Source organism: Pteronotus mesoamericanus, unplaced genomic scaffold (assembly GCF_021234165.1).
Source record: "Pteronotus mesoamericanus isolate MK-2021 breed Mesoamerican mustached bat unplaced genomic scaffold, CSHL_Meso_final scaffold_1186, whole genome shotgun sequence".
Classification (NCBI taxonomy): Eukaryota; Metazoa; Chordata; class Mammalia; order Chiroptera; family Mormoopidae; genus Pteronotus; species Pteronotus mesoamericanus.
The window spans coordinates 6515726-6528771 of record NW_026555302.1 but is presented as its reverse complement, the minus strand read 5'-3'; the positions used below and the strand labels follow the sequence as shown (position 1 = coordinate 6528771).

General features: G+C 36.0%; 1 protein-coding gene across 1 annotated transcript in view; it reads left to right on the top strand.

Annotated features, from left to right (window-relative positions):
- XPR1 (xenotropic and polytropic retrovirus receptor 1) overlaps nt 1–9403 on the top strand; it is a 125535-nt gene extending 116132 nt beyond the window's left edge. The window contains exons 13-15 of the mRNA XM_054587694.1: nt 838–977; nt 5971–6192; nt 8776–9403. Of these exons, the coding sequence (XP_054443669.1) occupies nt 838–977; nt 5971–6192; nt 8776–8836 (423 nt within the window). The 3' untranslated portion in view covers nt 8837–9403. The remainder of the gene's footprint in view (nt 1–837; nt 978–5970; nt 6193–8775) is intronic.
- The last annotated feature ends 3643 nt before the right edge of the window (nt 9404–13046 follow it).

The following is a 13046-nucleotide window of genomic DNA, read 5'->3' as shown; positions in this document are numbered from 1 at the left end:
ATCCCACTTGAAAAGGGAATAAAATTTGTAGAATCCAATGGAGCTTCATGTAAAAATTAAAAACAATGCTCTATGAACCTTAAAATCAGTTCCTAGGGATTAACAGGGCATCATATTGAGCACCACACCCAGTCCCAGGAAGAATTTTTGTTACTTAAAGAGCTAATTATTCAGAAATTAATAATGAGCAAATCCATGAATTATAGTTCTGGTCTATTGGCAGTTTATGTACAGCTTGTATAGCTAACACTGGACTCCTAAATACTGGGTACCAGTACCTGGAAGAATTGGTTAGCTGAGTGCTCTTTTCCCCATGTAAAAATAGAATGTTCCTTAAATTCAACCATGTTTGTGAAACCCAAACTAATTTCATCTACTGATATCAAAAAGCAAGGCAAAACATCCTTCAAATACAGGGTAAAGCAGTTAGCAAATAACACAGTTAATAAATCTGTTGATCTCTTCTAATATTAGCTATTAAGTCATTAGCATATCACATACATATTAGAATGTCATCTCAATCAGATTGAGGATTTCATCTGGCTTTTATTTCTGTGGTCTAGAAGAGAGCCTGCTATACAATATGGGAATGAACTAGGTTTGTTAAATGATTATTGAAATTCAGTTAAAGTTCATAGTGAATAAGTATTATACCCTTTAAAAAAGCAAAACTAAATTTTTGAAATCTTTTTTAAAATACAAAGTAGAATAAAACACTTTTTCTTCTTGAACCTATGCTTATTGGTAAGGTGTATGTAAGCCTTGTTGCTGTGATATATGTGCTTATTTGTGAGAAACATAATGGTAGGTGTCCTCAATTTGCTTATTATTCCCCAGGCCTATTACTACTGTGCCATCATAGAGGATGTGATACTGCGCTTTGCTTGGACTATCCAAATCTCAGTTACCTCCACGACTTTGTTGCCTCATTCAGGGGACATCATTGCTACTGTCTTTGCTCCCCTTGAAGTTTTCCGGTAAGTAAACTACTGAAAAGTTTATCAAAGATGCTTTTTCCCTAAAAGATGTCCAAATTAACATTTATTAAAGCTTACACTTGAAAAGCTTAAATTCTACAACTTTTCTCAATGTCATCAGCCTCAGATCTGGAAGATCCTACAAGACTAAGAGGCTAAGCCTTACAAAGATAAATAATTAATGATGATGACAAGTAAGCTTTTTTAGAATCGGGATTCATCAGAAAGGTCATGAGTAGAATTGGGGAAGTAAAAAGTCTTAGGACAGAAATTAAAATCTTTTGAGAACTGTTTTTTTGTAATTTGTCAGTCTTGATTAGTCTGCCCAACTTTCTCACTAGAAACAAACAAAAAAAAGTGTTGGATAATGTTTTAAATCTTCCTAAAAACATCAGTAATCTGACAAGATAGCCCAAAATCTTGGTGAAAGCCAGTACCCCAAAATACGCAGAGCATAAAAGCCAATTTTTGCGCTAAAGCCAGTTTTGCCATTTGACTTGAGATTCAGTTGTGCTAGCCAGTTCAAATTTGTATGCACCTAATAACGTAGCTTAAAAATATGACATTGCTAAAAAATAGAAATAGATAAATTTACAATTTTAGAGGAAGATTTTAACATACTTTTCTCAGTAATAAATGAGTGGTCAATCAACATGACCTAATTGACATATGCACAGCACTGCATACAACAACTATTAAATACACATTCTTTTGAATGCAGGTAGAACATTTATTAACCATATGCTGGGCCATAAAGGATATTTTATTAAAGGATTGAAAATCACAAAAATATAACTGAAAATTCCCAAATGTTTAGAAATTGAAGAGTACATGTCTAAATAACCCATTGGTCAAAGTTGAAATTGCAGTGGAAATTAAAAAATATTTCGAACAGAATGAAATTGAAAATGAGACAAAAGAAAATATGGATTGTACCTAAAACCATGCTTAGAAGGAAATGTATAGCCTTAGATGTATATATTGGACAAATATATAGGTCAAGAAATTAGAAAAATTTAAAAATAGAAAATCATACCCAAAAGATTAAGGAAGGAAATACAAAGAACAGAAACTAATGGAATAAAAACAAACATGCACTAGAGAAAAATTAACAAAGCCAAAGTTCTTTAAAAAGACTAATAAAATTGATAAAATATCTAAACAGGACAGATCAAGCCAAAAAGGAAAGTAGGCACAAATTACAAATGTAAAAAAAATACTAAAGATTTTTTAAAGAGTAAGATACTACTCTTGTAAAATTGAGTAATTTTATGCCAATGAGTTGAAAAATATAGATGAAATAGACAAATTCCTCAAAAAGCACAGTTTACCAAAGCCAATAAAGAAGAAACAGAAAATCAGATAGCCTTATACCTATTAAGAAAATTAGATCCATGCTAAAATCTTTCCCACAAAGAAAACTATAGGCCCAGGGAGTTCTTCCAAATATATGAGGAGGAAATATTATCAGTTTTATAGGAAACTTCCACAGAAAAGTGACAATAAAAGGAGCTTCCAAGTTCATTTTATTAAGCCAGCATGACTTCGATAGCTAAACCTACAGAGACATTTCAAGAAAGACCAATCTGTCTCATGTACAGAGATGCAGAAATCCTGAATATTAGCTAATGAATCCAGCAATCTATAAAAAGGATAATACATCACAAATGAGATAGGTTTGTTCTAGGAATGTAAGATTAATATTTAAAATCACTTAACATCTAAAAATCAGTCTGTGTAACTCATCACATTAATAGAATAAAGGGGAAAAACCCTCAATATATGTAAAAAATGCTTTTGAAATAAGCCAGTACCTATTTATGGAGAAAATAGGTTTATCTACAAAAAACAAACAAGATCATACTTAATGGTAAAAACCTTGTAAGCTCTCCCTTGAGATCAGAAATGACATCAGTATGGCTGCTGTCAGCATTTAGCATCATACAAGTAAGTATAGGTAGTGCAGTGAGGCGCGGAAGTATAAGGGTTAAAAAGGAAAAAATTAAACTATAATTATTTACCAATGACATGATTGCATATGTAGAAAATTGAAAAGAATATACAAATACACTATTAAAATGACTGTAGCTGTGTCCCTGAATACAGGGTTGATATAAATGTGAATTAGTGTTCTAAAAAAAGTCACAAAACCATACCATTTTGAGTAATATCAGAATATATCAAATACCTAGGAATAAATTTAATGAAAGATATATGTGTGTGGAAATTGACAAGCCAGTTCTGTAATTTATATGGAAATAGTAAGGATCAAAAAAGCCAAGACCATCTTGAAAAAAACAAAGTTAAAGGACTTATACTCTCAAACATCAAGATTTATTACATAGTTACAGTAACTAAGACAATGTCTGGTGTTGGTGAAAGAATAGACAGTGTCCACTGGAACAGAATAGGAAGTCCAGAACATCCACACCTATATTGACACCACTTAATTTATGACCATGGTAGCTAAATAACAGTGGCGAAAAAAAGGCCTTTCAATAATGATATTGAGTCAACTACATCCATATGAGGGGTGGGGGGAAAGAATCTCAACTCCTGCAGCAGACTGTATGCAGAATTAGTTTCACGTGCATTGCAGGGCTAACTATGAAAGGTAGATGAATGAATTTCCTAGAAGATAACAGGGGGTTATAAATTTAGGCTGCTTTGGTGTAAGGTAATGTTATATTTCTTCTGAGTGGTAATTACTCAATGTGATCACTTTATAATAGTCAACAAGCTACATACTTACTTGTGCATGCTTTTATATATGTATGTTATACTTGAACTTAAATGCTTATTTAAAAACAAAGCCTCTCAAAAGAAAAGATTATTTTCAAAAAAATGGCGGTTCAATTGACAGCTGACTTCTCGACAGAAATGATGAAAGTCAGGAGTCATTAAAATGATATTATTGGTATGCTGAAAGAAAATACTGCCTATCTGTAACTCTTTACCCAGTGAAAATATGTTTCACAAATGAAGGTGAAATAAAGATATTTTCAGACCAGGTATATAACATTCCTCTGAATCAGGATGGGTACATTTAGGATGGCCTGATAAAATACGGTAGAACCTAGAATCAAAAATAAACCTGAAAGATAAAGATTGAATCTAGAAACGGTGTATTTGTTGTTGTCAGTGCTCTCTCTTAACCATTTGTCAACCCTTCCTCCTCTCCCCAAGTTCTCCATCACTACCAGGACCTCCCCCACCCACTTGTTTCTCTTTCACGTATGCTGTTTTTAACTCAAAAAAATTAAATTTTTGAGTTAAAAAAATAGCTCAGTTACTCTTACATTCTTGATTATTTTATTTCTTTTTAAATGTCTTTTATTTAATACAGTCAGATTGTCTATCACCCATTTAAAACAAAGGCAAAAAAATTCCTTTGAATCTACTTTCCTCCTCCAACTAGTGCCCATTTTTTTAATCTATAATATCAAACACTTACGTATTGCCTACTGTGAACCTGGACAGATCCACGCCCTTTACATGTGTGAACTTATCAAATCCTCACAACAATCTTATTAATAAGTAGGTACTGTTACTGTCCCATTTTACTGGCGACACTGAAGCATAAGTTAAGTAACTCATCCAAGGTTATTATACCTAGCAAGTGGTGGAGCCATGATTCAAATCCAGACAGTCTCCCAGAATCTGTGCTCCCGGGTCATAAGGCCTCTCGACTTTGCTAAATTAAGTTCTCTACTTATTTTACCTCTTAGCAAAGCACTTTCTCCACTTGGTGTCTCAAAAAATATACTCTTGGGTTGTGTCTCAGTAACTGTTCCCTCACCCCCTTCACTGGTTCTTCTTCCCCTTCCTATATTGTAAATGCTACAGTGCTCTGGGGTTTAATCCTTTGCTCTTATCTCTCCTCCATTTGTATTATTCCTAAACCCAGGGCTTGAAATCTGGTCTCCTGTCTATATTGTCTCCAGCCCTGACTCTCCCTTGAACTGCAGACTCCTGTCCGCCTAGCTACTGAATTCCCCCCCTGCATATCTCATGGCTGTAGCCTCAGAGGAATAACCCAGATCTCTAGTAAATGGTATCACCATTCCCTGAGGCCAAAACCGAGACCATTCACGTCCCAGTAAGTCCTGTCAGCTCCATCTTCATAAACGAATCTCTAGTCTGCCTGCCTCTCATCACCACCTTAGTCTAAGTTGCCATCTCTTTCTGGCACTACTGCAACAGCTTCTAACTGGTCTTCCTTCAGCTCTTCTTGCCTCCCTCTGATCTATTCACAGTGCAGCAAATAGAATTTTTAACACAAATCACATCATTCTTCTGCTCAGAACCCTCCTTGTTTTCCATCACACTTAAAATCTAAACTCTTTACTGTGGCATTAAGGCCCTCTGTGGGTCACGCCCTTTTCTACTTCGCCATCTTCACCTCCTGCCATTTTAACCTCCGTATTGAACTTGAGCCCTGCTGACCACCTTGTGTTGTTCAGCACGCCAAAGGCCTTTCCAACCTGGGGCCTCACGCTTGCTGTTACTTCTGCCTGGGACACTCCCTTCAGGATTACATGACTTGCTTCCTTGCATCACCCAGGCTTCTGCTAGATGCCATCTCTTCAGAGAAGCATGCTGTAACCCCTTGCCCTGCTTTATTTTCTTCATCCTACTTACCATTAGCTGATTATTTATTTTGTCTCTGCCATTAGAAATCATACCCCATCAGGACAGAGGCTTGGTCTGTCTCATTCAGTGCCTTTTCCTGTCATATTGCAGAACCTCAATAAGCTGAAAAAATGAGTACTATGAAACTGCATTCCATGAATACCTTCCCGTTGCCTCCCCCGTTCTTGTTCCTCTACCATCTTGCCATGCCATCTTTTCATAATTTATTTTAATATTCTATCCCTTGGTTCCCTGTTTTTTGCTTCCGTGCTTGGAAATTTGATCTACAGGGAGGTTTACAGGTTATGTAGTATATTCACATTTTATAAGTAAGTTGCCTACTCTATTCCATTTTGCTAAGGCGATTTGTGTGGAACTTCTTCCGCTTGGAGAATGAACATCTCAATAACTGTGGTGAGTTCCGCGCCGTGCGGGACATCTCTGTGGCCCCTCTGAACGCTGATGATCAGACGCTTCTGGAGCAGATGATGGACCAAGATGACGGAGTACGGAACCGCCAGAAGAATCGACCGTGGAAGAACAGCCAGAGCATATCCCTGCGCCGGCCTCACCTTGCTTCTCAGTATGTATGGCTTCCACTTCTGTGAGACGAATTTCCTTCCAGTTTTAATGCCCTGGAGCTAAGAAGCGATCAGGGTGCACCAAATGAAATTGCTGGCAATCATTTTTCACCTGCAGAAAACCACAGTAACAGTAATTTCATATGATCCAACCTGTAGAGTGTCTTAATGAGCACAGAGTAAAATGACATTAATACATTAATTAATACATTGATTAATGCCCATTAATTTCGTGTTAAAAGTAACACTGTGGAAAATTCGTTGGAGAATAATCTATTTGACTCTTCAGTATGTTTTGTATACAAATATTTTTCAAACTATAGGAATCCTAGCTCTGCCATTTGCCATCTATGTAACCTCTGCCAAGGTACTTAATTTCTCCATATTATCCCTCAGCTGTTAATTGGGATTGATATGGTCCCTGCTCATAGGGTGGTTAAGTGGATTAAATTTGTTGTGACATGAGATTTAGACCAGTTTCCTCACAGGAAGAGCTCAGTAAGTACATATAAGCTGTTTTTATTTTTTTACTAAATACCTGTAATAGTATTTTTTATCAGTCATTGACTTTGTATGTTCCTATAAATAACAGTAAAATAGGATATATTGTGGCTACACTTGAAATTTAGAGATAATAGTACATATCACAGTGGATTGGAATGAAAGAGGAGACTTTAAGTCAAGCATGAGCAGCTTTCTAAAGGAAAAGGGAATGTTTGAACAGGCCAGAGGCACGGTAAAGACAGAACGGTGGACGTGAAGGGCAGAAAGAAAAGCCGTGTGACTACAACGATAGTAAGAGAATTTAGCTGAATAGATGAAGTATGGTCCTAAAAGGCTGAAAAGTGGAAGCTTGATCATGTAGGCGATCAAGAGTTTTTCATAGAAGAAGGAAAGTGGAGAGTAGTATTTTTGTAAGATTTAATGGTGCTGCATATATACTTTTCAGTATGTTTAAGTATGGGACAATAAGGACTTGGATTAGAATGCTTACAATAGGACTAAAAGGAATATAAGGAAGTAAAAAATAAGAGGTGATAGTGATAACCTCTTAAATTTCCCAAGTTTCAGATAGAATTTGGAAATTCTCTGAAGAGAAGAAGGTGGAAAAAAGAAAGCAAGGAACTGAGCCTTAGGGAACAAACAGAGGCAAGAGAGGGAAAAAAAATAAATGAAAGGGGCAGGAAAGATATGGTCAGGAGTCAGTAGGAAGAACTTAAAAAACACAAAGCGTGATACTTTTACAGCAAGGAAGCAGAGTTTTGAAAGAAGCAGAAGGAGAGTGTGTGGGAGCTGGTGGGGTCAGCAAGATAAATGCCACAAAGGGCTGAAGACAGTGCTGTAGGCGGTTGTCTCATTGAGCTCCTCAATTTGAAAATCTCATCCGTATCAGTTGCCAGCAGGGGGCAATCTAAACATGCACATGCACTTTTTCTGTTTCCAAAACAAGGAAGCTCTTTGGCAGTAGATAACGTTCAATTTTAGATGTTCTTGGAAAAACACTGGAATACTAAATTGCAACCATAGGGAGATGTTTAGAAGAGTGGAGCAGATTCTGTGCAAGGAGAGAACAGGGAATCTAAAATGAGATCTGGATTTGAGTACTTCGTGACGCATGTGAACTTTAACACATCCTTAACCTTTTTGCTCCTCAACATCCTGCTCTGTCAAGCAGGAATAACACCTACCTCACCAGATACCACTTTCACCACATGGATGGGGCTCATAGGGTGCAGAATATTTAATAATATTATCTAATCCCATTTTTCATTCAGTGAAGGAATCTTTTCCATAGCATCCTGAAGAGATGGTCATCTTATGCTGATGATTGATAATCATCAGTAGTAATTTAAGTTTATAATTACATGAGGCACACGATTTTATTGTTGGATAGTTACCATGGTAGTAGATGGCTTATGTGGGGCTGAGATATGTTTCACTATAACTTCTACCAGTTGATCCTAGTGGGACTCTCTGAGATAACTTAGTCTCTTCCCTCTCTTACATCATACTTTGTCAACTGTTTGAAGATAACTGTCATGCCTCTCCTTAGGTCTTGTCTTTTGCAGGCTAACTAACTCTCCTGGCTTTTCATGTGTACCTCAAATGACATTTCTGCCATCCTCATCATAATTCATTATATTTGTTGAATGCTTTAGTGATGCTTTTTACATCCATTTTCTTACTTGATAGTCATACTATCTCCATGAGGTGAGAGTAGTATTGTGTGTATTATGTATTGTTATTACTGCTTTACAGAGATGAAAATTAGCACTCAAAGAGCTTAAAGAGATACATCATAAAATCAAAGTCAGTACTTAAACTCAGACTCAGATCTTCTTGTTCCAAACACTACTCTCTCTGTTGCATATGACTTGCCATTGTTCTTATTACCTTCCTCTGGATGCAATCTAGTTTCTTAGTGTTTTTCCAGTAACACCTTAAAGTGAATATGAAACTCCAGGAATAGTCCATCTTGTGCCTGTCTGGTAAGATTGGAAATGGACCTGGAACTGTGGATGTGTTTGTATTTGAATAATGGACTAAGTGCTCTTTTTTGCTCTTTTTCCCCTTATTATCACTAGATCCAAGGCTCGTGACACTAAGGTATTGATAGAAGACACAGATGATGAAGCTAACACTTGAATTCTCTGAAGTCTAGATTAACACCCTTGGTTTTCCTACTCTACAATTCTTTCCTCGACCAACGCAACCTCTAGTACCTTTCCAGCCGAAAACAGGAGAAGACACATGACACATTTTCCGAGCTCTTCCAGATCGGATCCTATGGACTCCAAACAAGCTCACTGTGTTTCTTTTCTTTTGGTTTAATTTTCATTTTCTATTTTTAAAACAAATACTTCATTTTGCCAATCAGAGGACATTTTAAGGAACAAAAACAGTATCTTATGGATTGTTTACAATCACAAGGACACAGATACCTATCAGGATGAAGAACAGGCATTGCAAGGACCCTCTGATGGGACGGTACTGAGATACCTTGGCTTCTGCTTGGCCCGGTTTTGACTGGTTGAAACCGGACATGGTTTTTAAATTTTTTGTCAGTTTATGTGGATAATTTTTTCCTTTCCTTCATACCCAGCGCAAAAGCACTGGCTGCACTTGCAGGGAAAGTGCAACTTAGAGCAGTACCTTCATTCATGAAGCTACTTTTTAATTTGATGTAACTTTTCTTATTTGGGGGAGGGTTGCTGGGTGGGTGGGAAATACGATGTATTTGTTACATATAGTTTTCTCATTATTTATGAAACTTAACCATAAAAGAATGATATAACTCCTGTGCAATGAAGGTGATAACAGTGAAAGAAGATGGGGAAACTAATGTTGGACAGCATTTATGAGAGTTTAGTCTACAATACCTCTTTCATGAGACAACTTGCACCCATTTGACCTTTTATTTTCTTTCTTTTTAATTTTAAGCCAAAGTTTTATTACTGATTTTTTAAGTTGCTGCTGCTTTAGAGTTCTGAGCATGTGTCTAATAGCAAAGCACCACACTTTCACACAGCCGGATGACATTTATTTAAGAGGTCTAATACCTTTTTTTTCTTTAAGGGGCAGATGTGGAATACATTTGCCCATATTCCAACCATAACAACTGAAGTTATGCCTAGTTAAGCTTCAGCATGTAGAGCAATTGAAATATAACCTTTACTAATTCTGAATTAGAAGACAAAGCTATTTCAGAGACTCTACACCCTCATCGGATAGCTTTTCTTCTGGGTTTACTTCCCTTAGCCAGAATTTGATCAAATTAAGTCTGTCTTGGGGAAACCATGTTTTTAAGAGCATAGAACAAATTAGCTTTCCTCTTTCACATTACACTGATAAAACAGACGTTGGCAGCCATTTCTCCCTGCAGTTTTAAAGGATAAAAATTAGATTTCATGCCCTCCTATGATAGAAAACCTTCCTTTAAAATGTTCGGGGTCTAAGCTTGGTCATACACAAAAAGGTATATTTCTTAGATATTTCAGACTATCATGGTCTATACACAATGCCCATTTTCACATCTTTGTCTAATTTCTTTCCTGTGTTCCTAACCCTAACTCAAATAAGCCCAAAAGCCATACAGGATTTTACTTTCTTGAATGTGGTTGGCATTAAATTTAGCATTTCATTATCTAACAAAATTAATATAAATACCAAGAAAAGTAAAATATGTTTTAATCTTCCCTTCCCCCCTAGATCTAGATAAAGATTCCAAAGTCAACATCAGTGAATTTGTGAAATTACTTCTGTTGTTTTCAGCTTAATTTTAAAAATTTTTTAAATTTAGTTATTCTTAGAGGGGAAAGGAGGGAGAAATAGAGGAAGAGAAAGATCAGTGCATGGTTGCCTCTTGAATGCTCCCCACTGGGGACCTGACCTGAAACCCAGGCATGTGCCCTAACTGGGAATCGAACCAGCGACCCTCTGGTTCCCAGGCTGGCACTCAATCCATTGAGCCACACCAGCCAGGACTCAGTTTAATTTTAGACAAAAGAACAAAAGAGTGGAAGGGCAGCTGTTACCACTTACTTAGTCTTAAAAACATATGGTTACTGCCCCTTAATACGCCCCTTTCACGTTTAGCTCTTCTCCCGTGCATCACAAGTTTTTACTCTTCCCTGTCATAATTTCAGTAGGTTATATTAAAATTACTCTTTACTACCAAAATTCTGTCAATTAACTGACAAATAGTTCCTATTGAAGGAATTTCTTCCGTCTTTATTCTGAAAAGCTTCCAAAATGTTCCATTTCTGAATTTTTTTTTTTTCTGAAAAATCATACAACTTTCTGGCTTTTAGTGCTTTGCTTTTTGTGTGTGTGTTTTGCCAAGCATGTCCCTTGTCCCAAAACTGAAGAGGAAAAATTTAATTACTGAGGGTTTTTTTTTCCAATTTAAATAAATCAAATCATTTATAATAATCAGTGATAACGTGTTATTGCCCCTTGATAGATTAAAGGTTTGCATTATTTATACTTGAGATTTTTTTCCTTAACAATTGTTTTTGTACTTTAAAACTATGGGGGAAATGTCACTGGTCTGTCAAGAAATAGCAGTTAATTATTACTGAGTTATATAGATAAGTCGGGTGGACCAGTCATTTCTTGTACAAATAAAATTGATGGTACTAATGTGTATCCAGAACAATTTGAATTATCAACTTCATTCTTTATTAGTAAGCCTATATAGTGACACATAAAATCTTATAGTTGACTTCTGGCATATGAACTCAGTGTGTCTTATGGCCAATTTGGTCTTTCTTCAACTGTTAATGATTCTGGGCCCTAATCAGTATTATTTACTCATAGATAATATAATGTTACAATGTACTTATTTTCTGGTGTATTTGTCCTATTAGCATAGTCTATTCAAAAATGATAAGATTTATGTAACTTTCAGCTTACCATGACAGATGCTTAAGTATGTATTTAAACACACACACAGCTTGATATTCCTCCTAAAGCTGTAAAGAGAAAAGAGAGCTTTTCCTCATGAAGAGGAAACAGTTTGGGAGACAGAATATACATTTAAATTTTTTCCTCCAAACAAAAGCAGTGTGCATTTTTCTCTCCTAAATTTTATATGTCCTAGCAGTTGTGAATTCTCTGTCCTACCTAAAATTTTACTGGAGATTCCTGTGCACTGAAACGCTCAATAGGACTCTTAGGAAATGAATATCACAGTCATTTGAAAGGAACAGCAGTCTAACCAAAGGTAAAATTTCATCTGATTTTAGGTTTAGAAATTCTAATTGCATTTTATTTGAGAATTACACAATTTATGATAGTTAAACCTCTCCCCAAAGGAATGTAAAGGAAGGATAAGCAAAAGAATAAAGTTCATTTTTCATTTTATGGTAGGTAGTATAGAAAACATTGATGTGTGTAGAGAAACTAGAAGACAAACAAAATGGTTTATTTTCTGTGCACAAATGTGCACCTGTATTTAAGGCTGCCTATACCATTAAAATAGAATAATTGATGATTTCATATCATATAGAGAGACAATAAAATAAAGATTAATTAGGCTATTAGGTTATTTTTAAAATTGGAAAGAAGTTGAAAGTCCATGTGCAACTTTCTTTTCCAGCATCTACCCTTTTTCTCCTTGAGAAAGTGCTTAACTTCAGATTCAGAAGCAATGATGTGAGAGGAGAATGCCAGTCACCTCAGCAGTAAGAAGGAAAATGGGACTCAGCCCCTAGGATCCATGGCCTCCCAATATTCTCAACATGAGAGTTCTAAGAAACTAACTGAGATTTTACTGGAAGTAAAATCCACCATGATTTGACCGAAGTACATTGATGATAACTAGAGAAAGCAGTTCACCCTTTCTTATCAGGTAAACTAATGCAAATTACGAATCGAAGAAAGTAGTCTGTTACTGAGCATTACAGGCATTAGTTGAAGAGAAATCATATAATTGTGGCGATAGCGGAGAAGAGCAAGAGGATGCTGGACCTTGGAAGCAGATGCAGGGCAGTTAGGAAGGCCTGCGAGCTCCATGGCATAGAGGTGATGCCTTGCTGTCTCCCTTCAGTGGTTATGTTGCTGGTAGAGACCTGCCGTTGTTTCCGTCATCTTTCTCCATTACTTTGCATTATTCAGGAAATAGTTCTTTATGCCAAATGTAATTTTCTAAGAAATTACTAGAAAAAATTTCTTAGTCTAAGGAAAATAATTTAGAAAATAACCCTATCCATGGCATTATCTTATTCCAAAACTTAGAATTCTCTAAAGTTATTGCACTTTATTTGGTAAACATTTCAAATTATTGTTTTCTTTAATAGTACATAAAATTTGTCTTTCTTAAAAAATTAGTACTTCTTACTATATAACATTTAAA